The 27,627-nt window shown below is 37.4% G+C and overlaps 1 protein-coding gene across 3 annotated transcripts in view; it reads right to left on the reverse strand.

Moving 5' to 3' along the window:
* Positions 1-890: 890 nt before the first annotated feature.
* Positions 891-27,627, reverse strand: part of ERICH1 (glutamate rich 1) — a 69,328-nt gene continuing 42,591 nt past the window's right edge. For 2 of the 3 annotated variants that reach the window (XM_058836663.1, XM_058836662.1), the window contains 3 exons: positions 8,932-9,309; positions 6,028-6,222; positions 891-1,449 (listed from right to left, as the gene is read on the reverse strand). In XM_058836663.1, the coding sequence (XP_058692646.1) occupies positions 1,376-1,449; positions 6,028-6,222; positions 8,932-9,309 (647 nt within the window). In that variant the 3' untranslated portion in view covers positions 891-1,375. Of the gene's footprint in view, positions 1,450-6,027; positions 6,223-8,787; positions 9,310-27,627 lie in introns of those variants that run through there. The other variant, XR_009277394.1, reaches the window with a different exon arrangement.

The following is a 27,627-nucleotide window of genomic DNA, read 5'->3' on the forward strand; positions in this document are numbered from 1 at the left end:
TGAGGATGAAGTGATTAATTTCCCATGAGTCAGCTGAGAATTTAAGTGATGTTTTCTTCTTTCTCCAGATGTGGGACTGAGGCACACAGGACTGCAGCGAAAAGTCACAGCTACAGTTCAATGCTTATGCATTAGCATTTCAGAAACATTAAAACAGGGAACACACTACTAGTTTCTCCTCTGCAAAGTCCGGTTTATACACCTTTCCTACTAGATACGAACCAAACTCAAGTTCTTCAGAGCTGCCTTATCTCCCTTAGCTATAAGAATGGTTTTTCTGTACCTGTAATCATTTGGTGTATTACCAAACCCCTTTTAACTTCCTCAATTAATGAGAAAGTGGTATGATTTTATTCTTATTAAATTTATCTTATTAAATTTGGATCATCACTAAACCAATGCCTCACAACAGGATATATCAGGCAATATAATGAAACAGAAAAAAAAGAAAGCAAAAAAACCCATGTGACGTTTGTATAGTCTCATCAGTAGTGTATCTCCAAGCACAAGTTGGAGAAGTTAAATACGTTGCCCCTGTTTCACTGATGACAAAGCTAACACACCTAGATATAAGACATGGTTTGCTCTGTATCACCTGTCAGATGAATGATAGATTGAGAGAAGAGCCTGTCACAAAGAACTTTTTTCTTCATTATTTCTAAACATTTTACAACCATGGATATTACTTACTGTAGTATCTACACTTGGATAAATTCAATTGTAGAATTATTACACAGCAGTAGACAGATTACACAGAAACCAGGAGAGAGAACACAGTGGCATAACTCTGAGCTTAGTGAAACCCATGAAGCATGAAGCTGAGCCATGAAGTAGTTCTGAAAATGCCATCCAAGCTTCTGCACAACTCCAAACAGGACCTACATGACCCACATTTAGAAACATATCTATGTCCACAATTTAGCAGTTTATTCAGCAAAAATACATTCCTCAGACATATTGTTGCTTAGGTTTAAATATAAAAAAATACAGTTCTATTTTCCAGGCAAGCAGATATACAAAAAAAAGTCAAGAAATACAACTTCCAGAAAGGAATAATAAAACCAAAAAAGATAATACTATATTTCTTAAATAAAATACCAGATAGAAACCATTCCAGTAAAGTCCCTTATCCTAAAGTGAAATGTACATATTAATTCAGCTGAAGACTCAGGCCATACTCTTGACCATCCCATCACAAAAGTCACATTGTAGTTATACCTTTATTGTCTTCTGGAGTCTGTAACACAGGAAAGTAACTCATTTAGCTGAAGGTGTAGAATGTGTATTGACACTGCTCTTCCTGAAGAGTTTCTACTCGGTTAAGAGTTTGTATATGAAATTTTAATCATTCGCATGTGGACACAGGGGTAAGGCTTTATTTCCTGTTCTTCACGGGAAGGATATCTGTAATCCAGTAGTGAAATAGAGATGTGGCTACCTTGGCATGATCTGAAACAAAAAAACCACATTCCTCCTGAAACATCTCCATGACATTTCTGAATACTAAGAAAAGGACTTGTGTGAACATCTGTTTCCATTCAATATTAACATTTCAGTAAAACCAATGCAAATACTGGAGCTTGAAGACTAATGCCTATGAATTCCTATACAAGCAGGTGCATTTTATTTTAGGAGGTCAGTCTTTTGTATGAGACACAATTTTGCTCATACACTTTGAAATTTCCTATTTGTTATGATTCAATAATTCAGAAAAAATGAGATTGAAATGACGTGATCATATGGACAAAGCTTCTTTCTGTCTGAAGAGTAATTTCACACATCATTATTTAACTTACAGTAGTACCTAGAAACCCCAGTTGAGCATGAGTCCTATTGTACAGATAGCTGCATTAAAGCCTCAAAATGCTACGACTTCCGTCTTAATTCAGAGATTATGTGACTTTATTGATTTTAAATGATAGGATTTTCTGCAGTACTTATCATCACAAAACAATCACATTTAAGATGATTCTATAACATTATGCTAATACTGTTTTCAAATTTCCTTTTCTTTGAATGCTCATTCATTAAAAAAAACCCCAAAAAACAAGAAGTGTAAATTTCATCATTTTAAGGCCTCTGTATATCCAGCCTCTGCATTGTTGGCACACAGTATTGTATTAATTCTGGTCTGCAAAATGTACCTCCTCCTGCAATGAAGACTTATATAAATGACAATTCTCAAAAAAAGGCAGTTAAAAGAAGCTTCTAGCTCTGCCACGAGTGATAATTTCCTAGGCAACGAGGGAAGACTATGTTTGAGATTTGAAACTAACCAACAAAGAGAAAATGTTAATAGATAATAGAATGAAGTTGATGAGCAGAAGTTCATAAATGAGTTCATAAATTAGGAGATAATGACTTTTTTAATTAGGCGATCACCTATGCTTTAATAATTGATGTGAAATGGGAATTAAGTAGCTCCCATTTCCAAAGCTAGTTTCCATCCAGCAAAGGGAGCATTATTTCCAGTCTCAGCTCCTCCCCTTTGCCCACTGCACTGTGGAGAATCATGAACGTCTCTGGCTTCCTTTTGCTAATGGCCACAGACTTTCTAACAGAGAACAGCAAAGCCCCCACCAAGACAAATCCATGTCTATGTGACTTCTGAACATTCTCTTCCCTGCACTTACAGAAGATTTGAGGCAGAGGTAAGTACTTTTTTGTTAAAGACTACCAAATAAATGGAACTAGTAATAGGACATTTTGTTCTCTTTTACAGACTGAGAACAATGACACTCTAAATAACCACGCTCACAGGAACACTCTTGACCAACCTCAACTTTGTCTGATCATTCGCGTACAAGGTCAAAGGCAACTTGACAGAGTATCTGAAGCACAAAGTACAACGCAAGTAGATGGAGGGCGACAGCTAAACAGAACAACCAGGGCCTCTGAGCCATAGAGATTTTCTTATGTATTTCTTAAGTATTTTTTCTCATTTAAATGAAGAGTTAAAAGATAATATAAACTATTGATAATTTTTGTGTCTGAATCTCCTTAGTAGTTCTTTTTCCAGCAAAATTTATCAGACCCTACCATCACCCTTGTTAGGACTGTCTTCTATATTACTGCAAATATTGGGATCTAAGAGCTTAAGATAAAAGAGAAATTTATTTCTTGATTCTTTTTTCTTTTGGATGCATTGTGACTTTCAATTTGAGTAACAGGCTAGGAGATGCAAAGGAAATACCAAATCACGGTATTGAACCAGCAGTTTTGAATTCACAAACTGCAAAACTGGAGCAGCCCATGGCTTTATTCTAAAGCACATTTACCATCAGCAGGCATAAGCTTGCCAAGTGGGACTTGGTAACCCCAATGGAAAGTTGGATGAAACCAAAACATCCATATATGAGGAAATAAAAGACAGAATGGTATGGAAAATTTGTTAACTTTTACTAGTGAGAATGTGCATTTATATGAAGAGATGCATCTCTTCTCATTTTTTTCTTATGCTTCCCTTCCTGGAATTAAAGATACAACTGAACAAAATATAGCACCCATCTTTACTTTCTTGATAATGGCATCTTAAGTAGAATCATAACCATGGGAAAAAGGGAAAACAGGCTTAACATACTGTTTCTTGAACTACAGGGAATAAAATGTTTATTTTGTAAAAATAATAAACCTTCCTAAAATCAAGGGTGTTTTTTACCATGTTAATATGGAATGACTTTTCCTTCTAGTGTTTTGCACCCCCATCAAAAGACAAGGAGAGAAAAGACAAGATAATAAGACAAAGTCATAAAAAAATTAGATTACTATTATGTACTGTACATTTTTACCTTCATAAACTGCCCTAACTTGTCTTTCTATAATAAGAACTTGATTTTGTTAATATAACAAAGGTTGTATTTACAAATTCAAGTTGTTATTATAGAAAGGTATTATATTACAAAGTTCTTTGTAATAACTTAACTTTTATCACCTGCTCATTGGGAGTGAAAACTAAAATTTAAAAATCCTTCACTGGACAAGATGACTTGATTTTGAGCCAAATGTAGGGGAAAAAAAGGAGTATAATTAAAGGTCTAATTCAAAGTAAAATTTCAGAGCATTGTATTTGCATTCACTGAATTTCCAAAATTACAAATAAAATGTATTTTTTAAAGTCTGCTGAGGAAAATTAATGACTAGCAGGTGCTTAATTATCCTTTAATAATTTATAAGAATGTATTTTTCCTCTTTCTTATGCTCTTGTACCTCATGAATATCAAATAAACTACTATGGTTACACCACTGTGAACTTGGAATGAGATGAGAATTGAGCATAGAGTGACAGCAGTTACCAGGGAAAAAAAAATCAACTGGAAGAGTAAACAATTCCAGGCTGTACCAAGAGCAACATTATTGAATTTTAAAAATTATGCAGAAAATTGTCTTCTGCTTTTTCAAGTGATGAACACATCCATTGGAAAATTAGGGGTTTTAATTTGCTTCTGTTTTTCTTTCTTCGTTTTGACATTTCTGCTGTACAAAAGTAAACAGAGCAACTTGTCTCGAGGCTGCAAAACCCAGCAGAACTCCAACTGTATTGTATTGTATAAAAGTTAGATAAGGCCTGTAAAGACTATCCTGAATGTTGTCACGTCCATTTCATTTGGATTTAATCAAGAAAAGCTGAATTAGTTCATTCAATAAAGGACAATACCATTTTCATGATTCCTGCTGAGTTCTACTTGGTTTGCACACGTGTATTACATCCAATGAGACAATGTGATTAAAATTAAGATCAGAGATTGTAGGCTTGAAATGCACAGAAGGATTTCATTTCATGTATATGTGGATACTTCACATCCTTCAGAACCTCAGGGGTTGTCATACCCTTAAAGGAATACATAAGTACTTCTCTAAGAGCATCCTTTTCAAAATGTATCAGATCTGAACTCCACAGGCAGGAATTCTCTCTTTGTCCAACACACAGCATTCAGTAGACTCCAGGCTTGATGAGGATCTTTAGCCACTATCATGCTGTAAATTATTTAATGAAGTTACAAGCAGATGTCTCTTCTTTGAATGCTGTTGATAATCTTTGGAAGGCAATGATCTTAAATACACTGTTACCACACTGCTACCATTTCTGCAGTTACTCTTCAAAAGGCTTAAAGTACAATCTAAAATGGTTGAGATTCTCTCATGCTGTAGCCAAGTGCTCTCAACTCTGATTAAATTCTTTGAGAGGCAAGAAAATTCAGCATATCTTGTAGATTTTTGTCTGATGCTGCAACACAAGTTCTAATGACTAGTAGCAATGAGTGTTTAAATGAAGACTACATGGAAAATGAATCATTATACCTCATGTGGACTACATGCTGATACTACTACATTCACATGAAGAACTATTAACTGTGCAAGAAGAGATTCTACAAAAATTATAAGGGTTATAATAGAAAACAGAAGGAGCCTGTGCCTCAGGCATGAAAAAATTTAGTAACACATTAATTTTTCTTTTTATGAATTACTTCAGAATATCATTTGTTATAAAGAGTAACTTTTAATTTTTACATTATCAACAGTATGTTTTAGAAACTTAAACAAAACCAAAAATGTAAATCAAAATTTAGCTTGCAAAGTCTGCGCATTAAAGAAGCCATGTGGTGACCAGGAAGAAATAAAATAATGGGTTTTATTGATTCTTATGCAGGTAAAATGAACCCTTAACTGGAGGCCTGAAATCCTGAAATTTAAAAAGTCTACCATGGTAATGTATTAAAAATATGCTTTAAATATAATTAAATCTTAAAACACTTCAGATTTTAAAAATATTGGTTTAAATCCCCAAATCATCTTGCATTCTCTAGTTGCTTCAAAGTGAGAAAAGCTTCTATATTGATTGTTAACAAATGAGAAATAAGGATCTTACTTATTTTTGGTGGGAATTATGTTTGTATATCTTGTATAAGCACATATTTACTATTACATCATTATTTACAGCTTCCTAATTAAAAAAACAAAACCTAAAGTGGTGTGAATTTTAATTCACACAAAAATATCAGTGTATGAACATGAGTGAATAGCACCTACCAGGAGACATCATAGACTGTTCCTGGAATTGTTTCAAAGCATCCTTCAATCTCTCAATATCCTGTAGCAATACAAGGGATTTCAGCCGATGCAGATGAGTCACATCTGAGGAAGAGATGGTGCGAAATTCAAGACATTGTAAGAGCTCTTGGGCAGTTGCTGAATTTACAGCAGCATCTCTGCATTCTGATTTCTCTGCAAAAAGAGTTAGAAAACTATGTTAAAAATATTCAGTGAACTCAGAGAATTTTCCTAATTCTAATTTTTTTTTCCTAAGACAGCATCTTCCTTTTCAGTATAAATGACAACCCAATATCAGGTATTAAAGAGTAGCTTGTTAAACATTTTTTTTTAATATTAAAACAATGGTAAAGCAAATACTACAAAAATCAGTAAGTAAAAAGGACAATAGGATTCTAATGATAGAAATGCAAGAAGAATAAAATTTTCAAAGTCAGCAGAGAAAAAAGGTGAGAAGAAGAAACTGTACTGTGGCCAAAGCACTGTGCTTTTGCTTCCTACACATTAGATACTATAAACTGCACACACACGTGGAAAAGCGAACAATTCTGTGGAACTACTGCAAAGCACTTCTGGAGGCAAACAATTACTTTGGTACTGCACCTTTATGTTTTTATTTAAAAAGCAAGTATTACAGCATGCAAGACATTACACTTTTGTAATGGGTTGACCTCAGCTGGATGCCAGGTGCCCACCAAGATGCTCTGTCACTCTCCAGTGGGACAGGGCAGAGAAAATGAGATCAAAAGCAACTCATAGGTTGAAATAATGCAGTTTGCTAAAAAAACCCCAAAGCACAAAAATTCCAACCAAAACTAGCAGATAGTTGCACACACATAATTAAAGAGGGAAAAAAGGTTAATTCTCTATTTTCCACTAGTGAGCGATGTTCAGCCACTTCCCGGGAAGCACGGCTTCAGCCATGCAGTGGCTGCTCTCAAGGCAAGGACTGTAAAAGAACAAGTGCCCCCTGTTCTTCCTCCCTCCCTTAGCTTTTATATTTGAGCTGACATCATCTGGTATGGAATATCTCTTTGGCTAATTTGGGTCAGCTGGCCTGGCTGTGCCCTCTCCCAGGATCTCGTCCATTCCCAGCCCCTTGATGGAGGGGAATGTTGGAGAGATGGCGCTGATAAGGTGCCAGCATTGCCCAGCAGTAGCCAAAACTCTGGTGTGTTATCAAGGCCTTTCCAAAGCACTGTGAGGGCTGCTGTGCACAAATGAACTCCAGCTAAGCCACACCAAACACAATTGTTTATACAGTACTAAATCATAAATTCATTCTTCCATTCCAGTAACAATGTACTGTCTGTCCCTTTAACCAGACTCCCTTTAATTCTGTTTTTTACCAGGAAGACACCTGAGAAGTACAGAATTTTCCCCATTCAGATTTTTAATGTATGCACTACAAGTATAAACCAATGTGGGCATTTGAAAATGCAGCTAAAAGCAATGGCTTCCAATTTTACCTAAAAAAACCAGAGAGCGTTAAAGTCATTCAACTAGAAAAGGCAAACAGCATAATGTCAGATCTATATATAAGTGACTTGCCTAATAAGAAAATCAGTCACACTCTGATTTATAGATGTCAAATCTCATCTACAGATGAAATTCCTTTCACCTAAGAATTCCTCTCTGTGGATTCCAAAGTCCTCACTGGCTCAACATTCCAATATGTTGGTTTGAAACTAGAGCCTGTCTGTCAAAAACTGCCAAAACCTGAACTTGACTTGCAGGAAAGCTGGAAATTCAACAACAATCTTTCTTAAAAATCAACAAGCAACATAGCTGTGGACAATTCATCAGGTTTCTGTTCTGGGTCATATATTAGCAGCAGATCTTGAAAAATTTGCAGTCTTGTTCAGTCACTGTGGAGTTCCACTACAGCAAATACAAGTAGCTTTGCTTGCATGTACTTAGCCATATGGCAAAGTAGTAAAATTCTTAATTTTGGTGATGGAAATACCTTAGCCAAAAAGTAGGATAGATTCCAAATGCTATGCTTAGGATGAGACCTGATGCAGCAAGAACATTTAACATTAAGTAAAGAAAATTCTGTGTGCAAATCTTGAAAAAGTTAACATGAAATCCCTGATGTCATCTTAACAAGCTTTTTACAGTAATTCTATAACCAAAACATGGATTTTATGGTCCTAGAAGCTGACAGCTCTGCGTTAAGATGGACTAATACAGGTAGTTAAGCTATTTAATATTCTCTATTCGGCTCCACAGTGACCAGTGAACATTGGATAGGCTATTAGAGATATATCCATGCAATTCTTTAAAAAGTACTAGGGAATGTGCATTGAGCAGCAGTTGCCATTCATCTTGTTCACAAGTATTTTATGCCAATATACTTTCCCAGAGCCAATAGTATCTTCCCTGTTCCTTTACATGCTGTCTGTCTAGATTTCCTTATAGAACACAAATAAATCTTCTCCTAGGAAGCAGAACATTCTGAAAAGTAGTTTGGTGCAGAGATATTAAGCATGAAAGTAGTTTAAGATAGCAATTACCCTTATTTGAAGTTCTCTGAAAGCAAGCAATCCTTCTGGATATTTGCTTGCAGAGGGAAAAAAATTTTAACCACTTGTCTCAAGTGCACTGGAATGTTTAAGAGAAGAGCAAGGAACATCATGTATATTTTTAAAGACACAGGACCACAGTTTTTTTCTATTGATGTGAATTTTTACATATTTATGTACACACCAGAAAGTGGGACAAATACTAGGTACTCACATGCCTTACTTCTTCTCACATGTCTCTCTTCATAGAGACACTTCTTTAGCAGATTTGTCCCATTTTACCGCAGTAATAAATGCATATCCATTTTCCCCTGCGTGGTAATACTCACAAAAAGAAAGGAGAAAGAGTGGTACATACTGTCAGCAAAATAGATTTGTTGTGTTGCCTGCAGGAAGTCCAGAATGCTATCTGCCTTTTCACCTATGTCTTTTAAGCCTGCTGCTTCTTCTTTGTTGTTTTTGTCAGGCTGATATGTAAAATCCACACTGGTAGTTTTTGTTACTAAGCCAGCTGCTCTCTTTTTTTCTTTCTGTCGCTTCTTTTTCATTTTCCTCTTTTTGTTTTTGCTTATTTTGGGACCGTCTGTTTGCTGCAGCTGTAAATTATCTTGAACAACAGTCTGTTGCATTCCCAAATCTGTTTGTTCTCCATGTAAATTACAAGAGATTTGTAAACTGCTCTTTTGTTTCTTCTTTCGAATTCGCTTTCTCTTGGTTTGCCCTTGAAATTCCTCTTCTGTGGATTCAAAAGAGACATGAGAGCTGTAAATAAGATTTGTAACAAGCATTTTAGAACTGCCTACAATGAAATATGACACACTTCAAATTCTGGGATACCTGAGTGGCTCTAGCCTTACTTTTATGCTTACAGTGTTTTTCAGTACTACAATGTCAAAGTCAACTTTTTTGAAGGCATTAAAAAGACAAGTTTTTTTCCCTTCTGCTTTTAATAAAGACTGTATTCTCCTTCATGCTACATACATTACATCTCATTGACTTTCTTAAGGCAGATAATATGGTTCTATAGAGAGCGAGGTCAAAAGAATCCCCAGAGCAAAAACCAGTATGGGCAGACTGGGCAACATGACATGAGAGAACTCCCCAAAGAGTCCCACACCACTAGTTGATAGATTTGACCAAGAACACAAAAAGAATATACATAATTTACAATGAAAGATGATAGTGTTTATATTGATGATATCCATTCTTGACAGTGCTGTCCTTTAAAAACACCAGACATCTGTTTCTGAGTCATCTCTTTTATCCTCCTTAAACATTGTTCTCCTTTGGGGTATCTTACTGCTAGCTCAATTTTGGACATCAACTTTATAGGATTTTGTGCAAGGCAACAGTGACCTTGGTAAGCTCTAATCTCTTTAACAGCCTGTGTGGTTCTGTTGTTCCCTTGCTACATTATAATTTCCTTACTACCTAATTCTTCAGAAGTCTCAGATATCAAAGGAAATAAGTCCCTTTTGCTCTTCAAGACAGCTTTTGCACTTCTCTACTCAGATCTTATCCCTGTACAAAAAGCCCAGGTTTTATCTCTGACCCTGAACTGATTGCTCCTCCCACACACTCACTTCGGAGGATTAGCCCCTCTACCACTAGCCAAGGAAGATTTAGCCAGAAGCCAAACCCCATCTTTCCTCGAAGTGTTCTGCTGCTGAAGTCCATATTCATGTCAAAAATAATTGCTGTCTACTAACTGTAATTCCCTCATTCATGGTCTAACAAAATCCTCACACATTTAAACATCATGGATTGAAGAATGCCAGTTTTCTTCTACGTATTGAGTTTGCAGGAAAAGATTTTGGTGACAGGGGCTACAGGGATGACTTCAGTGAAAAGCTGGAAAGTTACCGGAAGCTTCCCCTATGTCTAGCAGATCCAGTGTCAGACAGCTCCAAGATGGACCTGTTGCTGGCCAAGGTTGAGTCATCAGTGATGGTAGTAACACCATGCATGTATGTATGTATAACATACACTTAAGAAGGGGATAAAACACCAAGGTCATTGGAGAAGGCAGTGCTCCACATGCCAAAGCAGATTCCCCTGCAGTCTGTGGGAAGACCATGGTGAAGCAGCTCTGTCCCTGCAGCCCATGGAGGTTCATGGTGGCGCAGAGATCCTCTTGTGGAGAACCCTCCACTTGAGCAAAGCGCAAGCCTGAGGGAGGCTGGGACCTCATAGGAAGGCCACTCTGGAGCAGGCTCCTGGCAGGATCTATGGCCCTGTGGAAACACGAGCCCAAACTGGAGCCCAGTTTGCTGGCAGGACTTGTGACCCCACAGAGGACCCACACTGAAGGAAACTGTTCCTGAAGGACTGCATGCTATGGGAAAGGACTAACACTGGAGCAGTTTCTGAAGAGCTGCAGTCTGTGGGAAGGACTCATGCTGGAGGACTGTCTCCCATGGGATGGACTCCATGCTGGAGAAGGGGAAGGACTCCTTTCCCTGAGGAGATGAAGAGCCTGTAACCCTCACTCCCCATCTCCCTGCACTGCTGGTGGGGAGGAAGTAGAGGACTGGAAATAAAATTAAGCCTGGGAATATGAGGTTTGCGGGGTGGGGGGGGAAGAACAGAAAGGTGCTCTTAAGATTTGATTTTACTTTTCACTATCCTGCTCTGGTTTTGATTGGTAATAATTTCAACTAGTTTCCCCAAGTTGAGTCTGTTTTGACCATGACAGAAATCAGTGAGTGATCTCTCCCTGCCCTTATCTTGTGAGCCCTTAGTAAAATTTCCTATCTTCTGTCCAGCTGAGGAGGACAGTAATAGAATGGCTTTGGTGGGTGCTGGCATTCAGACAAGGTGAAAACACCACATTCCAATGTTTTGCTCTAGAAAGTTAAGACATTGTCATAAGGTGACTTTACCTTTAAGACAGTTTTGAGAGCTAAGGAAGTGAAGCTGCTGGTGACTGATGGGAGTCTTTTCTCCTGACCAATTATCAGTCATTTCTAAGAATTGACAGCAGTTTTAACCATTAAAAAGTGAAGTCAACTTGTAAACACCTCCTTAAGATGTAAAGTCAGAGCACTCTTGTTCTCTTTGTTTCCTGGCTGTGAAAGGTAACAGAGCTCTGGCCTCCCGTTGCCTGCCCGGCCATGTGGCCCCGGCAGGGGCTGGGCTGGGCCCAGCGGCTCCCGGCCGGGAGATGGGGCCTGCGGGGCTTGCCCCGGGCTCTGGCCGGGCCAGGCCGGTCCCTGGCTCGGCTGCAGGTTTTGCTGTGACTGAATTCACCAGAGACTGCCGAGTAAAGAAAGGAAAAAAAAGCTCTTGACCTGCGGCGGGCTGAGACAGTGACCACACTCTCCAGAGCAGCCATGAAGAATCTTCCATTGCAGACAACTCCGGCTGCTGCTCCGGCAGAGATCACAGAATCGTCTACAAAGCCTGGGCAAGATTTTAACCTTTTCATTACCCAGATGAGACTTGCAGATTAATCCTTTTATCCAGAGAAAGAAAAAGAGAGTAATCAACATGTAAAGAGACTTTATAAACTATCAGAGACAGTAAAGAATTAAGCTTCAGAAAAGGTAGAGAATAAGGAGATGCTTTATAAGCTGAAATATTTTTGTGTTAAAGACATGGAGATGGACAATAAGGTCTTGAAAAAAACTCCTTTAATTCATGACAGAGTATATTGGGAGGAATGGAGTGTTCAAAGTGTGGATTTTGAGTAAAAAGTAGAGTAATTGTGATACAGTGAAGTGCTGGGACAGAGTGAAGCGAAAATTTGAAGCCTTGGGGAGCAATGAGAAAACTGTTTTCCAGTAGAGCTCACAGAGACAGATGAAGAGAACTTTTGCCTTTGAATAACTCATCCTTAAAATGACATTCCTAGACTCATGGCCCATAACACACCTCAGAGTGATGTGAAATGGGAGGAGTGAACTGATAACAAGATTTCCGGGTAACTGACATCAGAAAAATAGAAAGCTATAACAGAAATAGCTTTCTTGTAGAAAACTCCATAGATTAGCAGAAGAAGACTTCTGTTTCTCTACAAAGGCTGATGAAAAGACTCTAGCAGGAATTGGGACTGTTTTAAACACCAAAGTTCCAAAGTTTTTGTCTCTATGTTGTCATGTGAACAAAGGAATGGTGGGTAGTAGGGGATAAAAAGGGTTTTCTGGAAGTTTATTCTGGTGTTCTTATTCTTGTAGTTTGTTAATAAACTTTCTTTATTCCTTTTTAAGTTTTAAGCCTGTTTTGCTCTTGCTCTAATCCATACCTCACATCAGGAAATAAGTGATTTTTTTAGTTACTGTTTTAAAACCACGACAGACATTTATCCTCCCCTCAACCCCTACCTGGCACGCTTCTAGATTCCCTACAGTGCCCTGAGCCTAGTACTCTTCTTTATCTAGATTTGCACCATTCTCTTAGGGTCAAAGCTACCTTGCTTGGCTAAGGCTGGTGTGATACAGGAGAAACATCTGACGCCTAATGCTTGTTTCAGAATGATATGCAAAATCTCCTGAACTGTCTCAGACAGTCTCAGCATGTTTGGCTTTCTCATCACTCCTCCCCCTAACCAGTCTTTGTTGCTATTTTTTCCATGGTTGGAGGCTCTCTCTTTAATTTCTGTTTCTTTTTCTGTCTTGAACTCTGGCAGCTCTGAGCCACTTTCTCTTTAAATATCACTACAGACTTTTAGTTCTTTAGTTGTCAGATGACTCACTGCAAAGCAATTTTCCATACTTTCAATGAAGAAGGCTGCATAAAAATAAATTTGCTGTATTGTAATTAAACACCATAGCACATTAAAGACATGCCAAACGCCACCCTGGACCCACAGTGTGGAATGTTTCGCACCCATGGTATTTGAACTAAATATCTTTATATGTGATTTGGACATATGGAATGTGGGAAAAATAATGTCTGTGTCATGCTGAAGGAATAAAATATCAGAACTGAAGGCAAATATGAATGGTGAAAGATGCTATAAACAAAACATCAGTGTTTCATTTTGAGATCTAATTTGGATTTTCATGGAAGTGTTTGTGTAAAAATATGTGAATTTCACTGCAAATATATATACATTGTTTTGCAAAATTTCTCAGCTTTCTGTGAACCTGAACAGCACTGTTTATAACACTACTTTAATCTATGTTCTCAGCAAAGCACCCTAAATTGCTCTTTAAGCATCCAAAACCCCCAAATCTCAGTGGAACTACAACATGGTGTGCATCCAAGCACCCTTCTTTGGTTTGAAATCACTTGAAAAAAAACAGGGCAGAAGCCAGGATGGGGTTTAAGACAAGCACCATTTTGAATCAAATCCAAAGGTTTCCTTATCCTAAGTAACTCAGGACAGCAGAAGGTCTGAAGAGACCACAGTGAAGTTGTCAAAAGGCAGAATGAATATAGTCTTCTCATGTGCAGGTATTAAGATAAATGCCTGACTGAAATGCAACCAGAACTATGCTGACATTCCTCCAACACAGGAAACAGGCACAAGACCCTGCCTAGTTCTCTCGAGGAGCTAGAGTGGCAGCCCTTTAGCAGTTTTGGTCATTCTTTGCCATGCATTCTAGTATCTGCAGTATCTACTGTTCCATGTGTGGGAGCTACCAGTGATTCAACATCAGGAATGAATACCCTTAGATGCTTACAAATGCAAAGCAATGCACACAAAAGGGATTGATTCAAACAGCTTGATGGTAGGGGTAAAGTGACCTGTTATCAGCCCAGGAAAAACAAAAGCCATACCTGTGCATCAGCATGGAGACCTCAAGGAAAACATTTGCTCAGTTGGTATCACTGATCATAACAGCTAACACCTTGTTTGCATACATAAGAGATGGAAAATAACAGGAAAAATATTCCAAAGCTATTATAAAAACCTATTGTACTGTTCAGGCTTGTAATACTGTGTTTCTTAGCATAATTGCAGAACAGTAAGATTTTGGTAGGCAAAAGGAGGACGCTCACAAAAGTTAGCAGAGAAAGAAACTCCAAAAATATTTATAAGATTTGACTTGAAAGAGTAACAAAATACGCTTAATTTCTGCCTCTTCATGTGAAAAACAAGGTGACATGCAATTAATCTGAGCTGTTTCACAAGTTAATATTTTTTTTCACTAATCGTACAGTTTGCTATAGATTTCCCATGTGTGTGGCATGCAGAGGAGCCAAGAGAACTGCTTGTTCATATAACCAGTAAGGCTACCTGATTACAACAGCCATGCTGAAATATAAATGAAAGTTATACAAGAAACATACACCATAAAGTTTATGTCACAGCCCACACAATGACCTTAACAAATGACATATTCAGTGGGATTCGCCTCCCACAGCTTTAGCTGCCTGAAAATACTTAGTGCATACATAGACCTATGCTCCCTCTGATAACCCAAGAGACACTTCCTTCTTCAGAAAGCAGTTTATCTCAGCCTAAACCAGCAGGGATGGAAATGTAACCTGATGGATTTCATCTCTCTCTCCCTTTCCATTAACCACAAAGGAAATCGAGATGATGAGTTCTGACTAGATGCTTGCAACACCTGAGAAGAATCAGTCTCTTCTACAGAAAATATTGGTACACAGGAAGATGTTTCTTACCATAGGTCTGCCCATTAGATGATATTTACTAACTAACAAAATCCACTTTTTTATAAAAAACCCCAAACGAGACCCAATTTTTGAATGATCCTCTACATTTCAAGCCAGTAGGGAGGCCTAACAAAATTTCAATAGATAGAACAGATGGTTCTAATAGTTTTTCCCACTGACAGAAAAGATTTGTTATGTCAAAGCGAAGTAATTCTAAAAAATTCAGGGAATATACACTATGCAAGAAATCTCAGTATGCTGAGTAAGTACTCAAGCAACAATGATAGGAATAGCTTTTGAACCACACTAACTCTAGCCACAACTATAGCTACAGCTTGCTCTAATTCCACAAGAGCTGATGATTCTTCTGTTCCATATTGGTTTGTCACCTCTCTCCCTTCAAAGACCTATCTCTGCCCTCAAGTTGCTTAATTAATCACATAATCCAATTATCTGGGAGCAAGTGACTCTAACCTGTTTAGTCTGCACTTGGTGCTCTTTCAGACTGAGCAGTGTCTTTCAGATGGAATGCCTGAATATATTTTCCAGTCACAGTCATAATTTCATAGGCATTTCTTTCAGCCTTAATAACCCCTTCCTCAGGAACTGTTTGCAGTAAATTTTATTTTTTTCTTTGCACAGAATCATTTCTGGATGCAGTTTACCATGCAGATGCACAGTCACACTACCCTGACTGAAAGTATGATATGGAAGTAGGAATGAGCAGCCTCAGAAAGTATGTCAGCACTAAAAGAAAAAGTAATTTTTGAGCAGCCTATCTTATCTTGTCTAAAAGATTTAAATGTTTTCTCCATTCAAACTGCATGTTTCTTTAAAAGAACAGAGGTAGAAATATGTAAAAAGAAACTTTAAATTCAGTAAGAGGACTCAGTTTATACATACAGCTTACTGAATTGTGATAATGAAAAGTCAGTGTAGCTAGTTTCTACCTTCAAAGAAAAAAAGAAAACAATGAAAAAATAGAAAAAAAATATTGACAGAAAGATTCCCAATAACCTAACTTTTATTGAGTTCTATTATATTAGGAAGTTACTTTGTATTCATCATCAGAGCAGCTGGAAACACAAAGAGATACGGAGCTTAACATAGGCTAAGAGCGATAGCTGACTTCCTCCTGTCCAGACTAACCATCAGCATGAACACACTGCTGGCAACTCCATCATGGAAAATCTAACCTTCCTTGATTTTATCTTTACTATTTCAGTTCCTTAAGACAATTCCAGATGGAAGCATTGTGAGACAGCATCCTATAATACAATGAAAAATGGGAGGCTGATTCTTAGGTGTCTGCAAGTCCAAGGGATATGAAGTTCCACAGTATTCAAAATAAAGTTTGTCTATGAGAATACGCTGGAATTTTTGAATGCCAGAGATTTTTTAAAGTCAGGTCCCTGAATATTATTAGAACAAACTTTTAGAACAGAGGGAAAAAAAGAGAAAAAAATATGTACAGCATACTGAGGAAAAGAGAGTCAAAGAATATCCACTCAGCTTTAGGAATCCATATAATGTGCTCATCATGACCCAAGTATGGCAGCTGGCTCTTCTGTTCAAGTTGGCTGTCTGGATGTTGCTCATGGTAATTCTGTAGTTCTGCTGGCTTTGTTTTTTTGGCTTTGGGTTGGTTTCTTTTTTCAGATGAAACAGGACATATGCCCTCCTGATTTTTCTGCCAGTTTAAGCTCTTTTCCTTGATACTGGATGAATCTTGCATGGTGTACCATGCAGTCAAAGCAGAGGAGTTTAATTTTGGTTTGGGATCTTGTACGGGAAAATGAATGTTATTTTTAGTGCCAATTAAGATATTTGTAGCTGCCATTTGACCAAGAGTGAAAAGCTGTGGCTGGTGAACGCAATAAAATGGAATAGCTAGAATAAAATAGAATAGAATAAAAGCAATACTGGAAAGATCTCAGGCACACAAAATGATGCTACTATTTTTTCACTCTTTTTTGAAGAAACTGCTTCAAATAATTTGAAATCAGAGAAAGAAAACCCATTTAAAAACTTTAAAACTTCTATTAATGTGCAACACATGTAATGTAGAAGACTGCAAAAGATTGAAATCTGTTTAGGATAGGGACTGCCTTTATCTTTTCATTCATACTATATCTGTGTGCTGGCAAATGAAGAATACACATAAATCTGGCAAGCATTGCATAAGTGCTGCCTACCACAAAGGAGTATTACCTCCTAGATTTTAAGCAAATCCAACTAATGCTAATGACAATAATTAGTTAAAGGAAGATACCACTTTCTGCATAAGTCTTCAATCATAAATATTCACCTGACTGTATATACAGATGAATTTCTCTTACTCATAAATTAAGTCAAATTCCTGACATAGGAAGAACTGTACTTTCTTACATCAAACAAATACCTACGTCTATATCCTGTATCAAACAGTAGCCATTCATACACTGCATTCAAGAAAACATGAACTCTGGACCTACACAGAGGTAAAATAATGGCTGTCCTTTTGCACTTTTTACCCCAATAATTGCCGTAATTTTGCTTCTTGATTGCTGCTGAGTGCTAAAATGTTGTTTTCATTGTTATTCTTCATATTGTAAAATCTTACTCCTGCTTGGCAACAGTCAGTTCTGAGCTCACTATTTTCCAGGTGAATTTTGACTGGTTATCTTTTCCTAAGTACATCGCTTGACAAATGTCTAAGATGTGTTTCATCTGTCATTTTTGAAAAATCACTCAATCTGGGATTACATTGCACCCAACTCTAGCCTTTAGTAAAGTTGATATCCATGTAGCCATCAGGTAACCTTCTGGCATCACTTCATTCTTCTTACCTGACCATCTATTGAATATAAGCCTCCAGCTGTGACCTCTGTTTTGAGAACTGATGCATTCTCTTCATCTGCTTATCTATTCTGGGGCTTCATTTTTCATGTTATGTCTTTGTGCTCTTTTGGAGAGAGGCTTTATCAAAAGCTTGTTGAAAATTCAAGGAAACCACATCAGCTGTAGCATGATCCTTATCCAAGTGTTTCCTATGTCTTCAGAGATTCCAAGACGTTTGTATACTTCCTCTTTGCAAACCTTCTGTTGATCTGTCCCATTCAGATCACAGATTATCAAGCATCCACAAATATTATTTTGCATCATAATTTGTGCTGAACTGCCTAAGACAAACAACAGGGTAACAGGCTTGCAGCTCCCTGAATGATTTAAAAATTGTTCTAAGAAACTGGCTTTACACTATCTAACCTCAACGTCTCTGACAACAAGGCAACTGGAAAAGCAAGCAGTTTTTCATTGTCAGTATTATGGACAATTTTTTTCCCTAAATTCTTTTAGAAAGTTTAGGTGAATAAAATCTGGTACTCATCATTTTATTTTATAAATTTATTTTGTTGCAGGACCATTAAATCACTTCAATTTCACATATCCCTTCAGAAAAGCCAGGAAGAAGTGATGCATCATGGGATTCTCCACAGCATTTTTCCCACAGCTAACACCAATGCAAAGGATTTATTTAACTTCTCTGAAACAGGCTTCTCTAAATAGTCATTCTACACACCAATCACTGGCTCAAAAGAGTGGCAGACACATTGCTCCTGGTGCATCAAAAGTAAGACCTATTCAGTCTTAATTCTATGTAACATTTGTTCAAACACTCCTTCGCCTGTCTTACCACGTTCTTACATTTAAATATGTTTAATACATCATTTGGGTGTGAATTCAGTTTTTTAAAAGACACCTACTTCTTTCTAACAACTTCCTTTGCTCTGTTGTCTGGCTCTGCTATCTTTCTCTTGCTTTTTCTCAAGCCTTTCATGACAGGTGGTGGGCGCTGGCCTTGAATATCACATACGGTGTCCTTAAGTAGCTTCCATACCACCTGGTACAACTTCCTTCTCTTAGCTGACCTTTTTTAGGTTCTTTTTAGTAAGTATCTTTATTTTTGTGTAGGGCTCCTTCTTGAATTGTTGTGGATTGTTTGTTTCCTGTTGTTTTTTCTGCATGCTGAACCCAATGGTTGCTGTTGTGATGTGCCTCTTGTATCCTCCAAACTCTGTGTAGGATAAAGTCAAGGGTTTCCTTTCCTCTCACAGCTCCACTAACCAATGTCTTGGTCATTTTATTGACTGTGTCTAAAATCTGAAACTTCACAACATCCTGATGAGACACTAAGGGAGAAAATCAAGATCCCATTATTGCTGTCTCTGCTGCTTTTCTGATCTTTCAGCAGTGAGTGTTCCCAATCCCAACTGTATACATGATGAAACAAGACTCTAAGCTTGATTTGCTTTTTGGTATGTACACTCAGTCCACACATACACTGATCTGAGGCATCCAGGAGATATATGAAACTATTTTAATGTATAAATTATTTTAGCAATAATGTTTCGGGCCTTTTGTCATTTTTACAGAAAACAATACTTGATGAAGCCCCCAATCTTTCCTAAATGTAAGTATTTCTGATACAAATTCTGTACCATTCAGTTACTTAATTTTTAAATAGAAAAATATATTTAATATAAGTTTATATATTTAATTAATATATATTAAAGATATATAAGTAATATCATTTAAATGTATACATTTAAAAATAATTTTCCAATTATAAAAGTAATTTTTTGACCTTCTAGTGATCCTTTATTGTTTCAAATTTCAAACTCAGTGTCTTCAATCATTTTGACATTTTGGGGTGATGTGTAAACAATCAGACTCAGTCACCATTATTTAGAGGCATCATACAGCACTTTCCAAATGGGCTCAGTTGTGGTCCCCAAAACCACTAAGAATTATATTGACTCAGTGAAGAAAACAGAGTAAAATCACAAAGCTGAGCATACTCGCATAGAAGAAAAAAAGAGATTCAATGACAACTGAATTCAATGCATTGAAGGCTACTAAATCAGAAACGCTCAAGAATCATAAGCAGCCACAAAGACTAATTGCTACTAAATAGAGAAATCTTCTTAGTCTTTGGCTAAATAAGATTACATCTCTGTATTAGAACAGATAGCACTACTATGAATAGGAGGGGGAGATTTGTAACAATTATATTAAAAGGTGGAAGCATTTTAAACACCTCATGTCACATTTCCATTTTAAGTACTTGTTCTTTCTTTTAATTTTCAGGACACAAACACACGTTCAGAGTTTTCTTCAAAGCCTTTTTTCCCAGCGATGGTTTTCAACCAATGGTTAGTTTAAAGAATCCAAAGCTCTCTCTTTGCTTAGAATAACACCAGAAATGATAAGAAACATTGCAATCTTAAAATCCTGTGCAGCATTTAAAATGTTCTTTCCAAATATACCAGCTAAAATAGCACAAAATGTTTAGATGTTATTAGGAGTATAGGAACACAGACCAGAAAATGAGAAATACTGGCAAAACACGTTATCTACTGGAAAACAGATATGCAGTTTTCCCCTGTGATAAAACAGCATCTAAGAGCAGATCTAAACTAAAGTACAATCTTTAGCACAGAAAAGCCACATAAAAGTACACAGACACTGACACAGCAAAATGAAGATACTTAGCAACAACTGCCCAACTTATGTCAGTTATCACCTCAATATTTCAGTTTATACCTCATCTATTTTTTGCAATATTCTGCAATATTTCTGAACTTTTCACAAAGCATCTAATAAACAATTATATTTAACCCCATATACAAAAGTGCTGCCACAACTGCAATTTATTACATGGTTCTTTCAGTAAATCCTATTTCAAAACACTCTGGAAAAGTCTGAAAGAATGCAGAACTTCCATGCGTTTTATTTTAAATTATTTCCTTCATTCATTTATCTTTGGATCTTAAAGTAGATTTGAATTAATTTTACTTACACAGTTTCCAAGCAGCTTTGTAAAAACAGGGATGTTTTAGGGCATGGATTAAGATCACTTTCATTAATCACTTTCTAAATTAATTGTGTATTTAAGCAGTAAGTAATTTCTTAATGACCAAGTGCTCTGTGTTGAACTAATCATACATACACACGTGCAGGCAGATATGCTGGAAAAATGAGCAACACCACAGGGAAAAATCCAGAATAGCTGTGATCTGGTAATTTGTCAGTTTGTAATAGACATGAATCTGGTGCCATAATCTTGCCCAGTACACAGGTTTATTCTTGACTGCCCTGCCCACAGCTGTGTAGTCACACTGCTCAAACTTTTTTCTCCCATTGTGAACCAGCCTTTTAAGAGGAAAGCTAGGTTTTATTAGAACAGACACTAGAACATCTGATTTCTTTTCTGGTGGTGGAGAACACTCAAAATGAGGAAAATCGAAACAGACTGATACATACATAACCTTATCTCCACCTTGCCCACTGCATTCTCGTAAATCAATCCTTTTCTCTTAGGCTTGTTCTCAGGTCAGCACACCAGATAGTTCCAGAGTTGCAGAACAGTGTGCACAGTGCTCTCTGGGTCTCTAGGGAATGTCCCTCTGAAACCCAGGTTCCCACTGCTCTCAGCAGACTTCTGGTCTCTGCTGTACAGAGTGTTTATTCCTTGGCCATCATTCCTCTACACCTGTGTGTCCCTCACATTCTATAAAATTATTCCCTCTCAGTGTGTGTCTCCTCATATCCTAAGGGTTCCATCCAGGTTCCTGTACTAAGCAGATTTTCAAAGAATGAAATATGACATAAACTTCTGATTATTCATAATAATAAATTTTAAATAAAAAGAAACCACAATGTCGCTAAAGGACACGAAATGATTCACACGAACACCTCTCAGTGTTAGAACAGAAAAGGGGAAATTTTATTCTCTGACTCCAGTATTTATAGATTCTTGATAATGACCAGGAATTGGATAATTAAGTTACCACCTTTCCAAGCACACTGGTCATGTGAAACATCCATCAAAAGATGTTTCTTAGAAGGAATGTGATAAACGACTTACATTTATAGAACTTTTTCATGGGAAAGTAACTAAAACTATGAAAACATTATCAGAAGGCTTTAAGTTTCCAGGTGACACCACAAAACCCAGCTGAAAGCACAGACTACAAAAATAAATGTTTGGAAAGTGACTGAAATAATTTCATTTTATGGTTTCAACAAGACATCATGTAGTATGCATAGTCTACTTTCCTAGGTGATGAATCCATTGCACATCATCTTTACACTATCAGACCACCTATTTCCAGGCTCAGTAGAATATTACCAGGATAATATGGATCTGTCTCTACCATTTCCAGGATTTCTTGTGCTGCTTTCCAAAAGTAATGCACTTAAAATGGCAACAGGAGCATAACAACTTGTCTATTCAGCTTAGTAAAGTGTCAAGTTGTTTTTAGTTCCCATTTGAATTGTTGAAAAATTAAGACTTGCTCTGCATCTCATGGAAGAATAGTACAATCCCTTGAAAATAAGAGAGACATTTTTACTCTTCTTCAGTTATAGGACCTGTGAAATAACCCTGCTATGACAAAGGGACATGTGTTCATCTGTCTACACTTGACATTGTATTTCATATGAATTTTAAAATCTGTCATCTGCTTGCAGAATGCAGCTTTTTCCATCACACACTGTACCTCCAAACCACATTAGTGTGATGCAAATGCTTTTCATCTTTGCTTGGTGCGCTGCCTTTCACCTCTACAAAGCTGGTTTAATTTTTCCTTTCAACGTCATAGAACCTTAGACATCAATAGCTGTCAATCACAGACCATCCATAATATGCTATGGATATGCATACATTTTTTCGTCTTTGACACACTTAGATGTTCATTACTAAATGAATCCCTCACTTGTCTTCATGAGCTGGCTGATCTATACTACTATTAATCCATTGCATTAATGGAATGCAAGTAAATTTCCTTGTTGGTGTAAAATCCCATTCCTTTGGGGTAGGAATAAAAAGGTTCTCCCAAAGAGAGCTTATTCCTGCCACGAGCACCTAACTTTAACCATATATATTGACTTTTAGGCAGGATGTTCTTCCTGAATGAAATACTGAGCAGAAGGTAAGAAATATGTGAGAGGAGGAATAAATCTGGTTTTAGGAAGTCCCTCTCTAGGCTAAATGACATCACAAAATCACAGAGTCCCCTGACTTGGAAGGGATCCACAAAGATCATCAAGTCCAACTATTAAGTGACTGTATATTTCACTTTTCCCCAAAACAGCTACTATATCACAGAAAATTTTATGACACTAGGGTAATATCACTTTTTTATATTCAGAGCCTGATGATATGCATCATGCATAATTTTGTTTAAACAAGAAAATGTAAAATGAAAGTTTATTCATTTCATTTGTATAGGACAACTAAGAGCCTTCTTGTAGGATCCAGGTCCAAGCGCACCTTGTGTTACAATATTGTAAGTCAGATTCATAAAGATTCTGGATTTAGATGCAAGGAAGGTAGGCTCAAGAGTAATTTTTCAATTCCCTTGAAAAATTATTCCTTGAAGCAGTAACAGTTTCCCTAATTTAAATTAATTACTGAACACAAGGTGAAAAAAATAAATCTCATTGCAGATGCAAATGTTCTGCTGGAATCACAGACTATAGTTTCATTTGGCCTTTTCCACCTTGAGAACACACACATTTTACAGCTGACTAGACAATGCAGGCTGGTTAAGCAGGTAACATACATTTAAAGAGATCTGTGTGCTTCTGTAAAATATATATATATATATATATTAGATGATCGCTACTGTTCCTATCTGTATAAACTATCCAACTGCTTTTACACTCTACTACTATTACTGTCATGGCTGTATCACATGCTATACATGAAGCACAAATTATTGCATATGTATCAACCTGATTATCTTCTGTGGAATACAGGCCACCAAAACTGCCTCCTTGAAAAGAAATGTTTACGTTTTATAGACTCCTGGATGGCTGTTTACTATATGAAAAAGTGCTTTTCTAAAATCAAAACCAAACCGAAGCACACTACCAAAATCAATGCACTATGTTCTATAGAAATCCCAAATATCAAGGGGTTTATGCCCAGCTCAGCTCTGTTTTGATTTTTTCCAAAGGATATACAAAATAAATGATGAGAAAGTGGGACATTTTCTTATAAACCAGTGAAGAGCAAAAAGAAAGCAGGACAGATCTGCTCAAAGTCCAAGAAGTCTGTAATAAGGTTACAAGCTACCCGCACATCTTATTAACAAATTCAAGATTCTTAAGGTTTCATGGAATGCTAGGTTTGCAATCACAAGGAATGGTTGTTCAGTTCCACTCCTGATTCATTAATGGAAGTAATCTTTCACCAAGTAGGGTAAGAGGCCACACAGTACAGGTTTCTATCTTCTCAAACAACTGGGAATTTGACTTAGTAGCCAGTTCCTGTGTTCACAGGACTTTTTTAATTCTCAAATAGTAGAGTTCACAAAAATCTTGCAGCAGGTGAAACGATCAATAAACCCCCCACAATGAGATGCATGCTAATCAGGATTTCACAAAGGATTCACTTATATGCCATTAAATTACACAGTAGACAGTAGAGAGACTTTCACTGTACCAACAAGCATAGTGACACAAAAAGTTGACAGAAGATCATCAGAGAATAGGAAGCAAACAGCTCAAAATAATTCAGGGCTTTCCATTTAGTTGACTTTTAACATAACCATTTCACTGGAAACAAGTTTAAGTGTACAAAATTACTGCCATTAAAAGAAAAGGTATAAAAAAAGGGAAGTATAAAAACCTTGTAAATACATTTGAACTAACAGATATATAGTCACAATGGAAGTTCTTACTGCTTGTAACATAACTGCTAAAGGCACTTCAATTTAGCAGAATTTATACATTACTATAAGAACGTACTTAATAGAAGAAAAATGCCAGAGTCAGAGTGAAAAGGAAAAGCAATGTAGGTCACTAGAGAACACATTCAAATAATTTAATCACTGTACTTTTACACAGACGTTTTTCTGCATGTGCACAAGTTCTTCTGCCAGAAGAACGTGTCACAATATCTCTAAATTTCTTGCTGAAGTTCTCTATGAAAGTACATATGGTTTTATACTAAACAAAGTATGAAGATTACTTTCAAATGCTAAGGGTTCTGATTATTAGTGAATGTTGTACACCATTATGATTGCTAGATGTACGTCAAAAAGAATACTGCAACAGATTTTTTCCTTGGGATTACTGAATTATACATCTAAATTTCATGCAATCAGTAAACCAATTTATAACTTGAAATTAGAAACACACACACATAAGTAACATGAAATAAGGAAACACTACATACTGTATTTGATTATCTTTAATTTTTCCTTGACATGTTCTTCTTCCCTTCCAGGGGGAAAAAAAGAATCTCTATCCAAAGCTGTATAATATTTAGCACTAAAGGCTCCACCCATCAATAGCATATTCAAGATTATGGTACCAACATTTAACTGAGCAGCATTTCAGAACTGCCTATGAGGACTTACTTTACCATGTACCCATATGCCCTAAAACAATAATGGACAAAGGTAGTAAAAGAATCAGTGAAGAGCAAAGAAAAATCAAAAAGGAGGCTATCAGAAAATATGGAGGGGAAGAAGCACTCAAAATTAAACCCGCAAAGCCCAAGAGGTGGTAATGGACTGTACTGGGTTTGCATGGCCGGGTTCTGGTAGCAGAGGGGCTACAAGGGTGGCCTCTGAGAGCAGTTGCCAGAAGCTTCCTCCATGTCCAGCAGAGACAATGCCAGACAGCTCCAGGATGGACATACCCCTGGCCAAGGCTGGGCCAGTCAGAAATGGTGGTAGCAACTATGAGATAACAGCGTTAAGGAAAATTTAAAAAAAGCCGTAGTCACAGCTGTAATTGAAGCCAGAGAAGAGTTGGGTGAGAACATGCAAGAGGAACAGCTCTGCACACACCAAGATCAGTGCAGAAGGAGGGACAGGAGGTGCTCCAGGTGCTGGAGCTGAGATTCCCCTGCAGCCCATGGAGGAGATCCACACCGAAACAGGTGGATGGCTGAGAGGAGACTGTGGGAGGCCTGTGCTGGAGCAGGGTCCTGGCAGAGACCTGCAGACCTGTGGAGAGAGAAGCCCACACTGGAGCAGGTTTGCTGGTGGGACCTGAGACTCCATGGGAGACCCACACTGGAGCAGCCTGTCCTTGGAGGATTGCACCCTGTACTAGAGAACTGTTACCCATGGGATGGACTCATATTGGAGAAGCTAATGGAGAACTTACTTCTGTGGGGGTAACCCCATGATGGAGCAAGGGGAGTCCTCTCCCTGAGCAGCAGGAGATGAACCAACCATAACCCCCATTAACCGTGTCCCTTTTCCCCTCTGGGGAGGAGGTAGAGTTGAGAAGGAAGGAGAGGTGGGGGAAGGTGTTTTAAAGCCTGTTTTTACTTCTCATTATCCTACTCTGATTTTTCTTTATTAATAAATAATATCCTCAGAGTTTGAGGATGTTTTGCCTGTGACAGTATCTGAGTGATCTCTCCTTGTACTTACCTCAAACAATGAACTCTTTGTTGTATTATCTCTCCCCTGTCCAGGTACAGAGGGGAGTGAGAGACTTTGGTGGGTGCATGCAATCCAGCCAGTGTCAACCCACTACATGGAGGTAAACGCATGACTTTCACTAGCAAGTGCTACAAAGGAGAAGGATACCAAGAAAGTGTGGCATTTTTTCTCAGGAGGAGAAAAGCTGGTATGAAAAGACAAAATTAAATATATATCTTGAGATGGAAGTGGAAGATCTCTATCACTGGTTTATTACTTTAAGTCTTCCCACTTATCCTAAGGCTATGTATTTTTATTTCTTAAAGACTGTAACAAATTAGTATTTCTCTCCTCTGCAGTGTTCACCTATATACTAAATAAAGTACTGAACAAAGAATCAATCAATTCTTTTCCCTGGCATAAGAACAAGAAGGATAGACATTATATTCTTTTCAGTAAAAATGCCATCGTTCAGCCAAGGTATTCAAATGTCGTGTAGAAACTACCATAATATTCACTCCCCTTTCTGGGCTCACATAAAAGAGACAGGCTCCTCCAAACAGAAAATCTGATCCTAGACAGATTTTATTATCATCACTTACTGTAATATCACTAGGTGCCTCTCTCTTCTAATTATTCAAGCAGTTTAGTAGAGTAGTCTCATATGCTTCAGTGAAGTGGTGGGAAAAAAAATCAGATCAATGAACAAATGTGCTGTATTGCAGCAGTTCAGGATATGAAGTGTTACAGACCTGCAGAGCAGCCCTGGAGCCTGCAGCAGTTGCTGCCTCTCTGTGTTGATCTATCAGCACTGGCTCAATATCAACTACATTACTATATGCAGGTATTTGTTCATGTTTTTATATGTTTGGGCTTCCACAGCAGAATCTTTATTACTTTATATGCCTTGTGATATGACAAGGGCCTAGATCTGAGCATTCAATAAAGTCAGATTCTCTGAGGAATGACTCTTAATAAAGGTGCACATTTAATTCTGCTACCTTGTCTAAAAGTTAATGGTCAGTTTGTCAGTTACAAACTAAGGTTTTTAATACACT

The sequence above is a fragment of the Poecile atricapillus genome, chromosome 3, assembly GCF_030490865.1.
Source record: "Poecile atricapillus isolate bPoeAtr1 chromosome 3, bPoeAtr1.hap1, whole genome shotgun sequence".
Lineage (NCBI taxonomy): Eukaryota > Metazoa > Chordata > Aves > Passeriformes > Paridae > Poecile > Poecile atricapillus.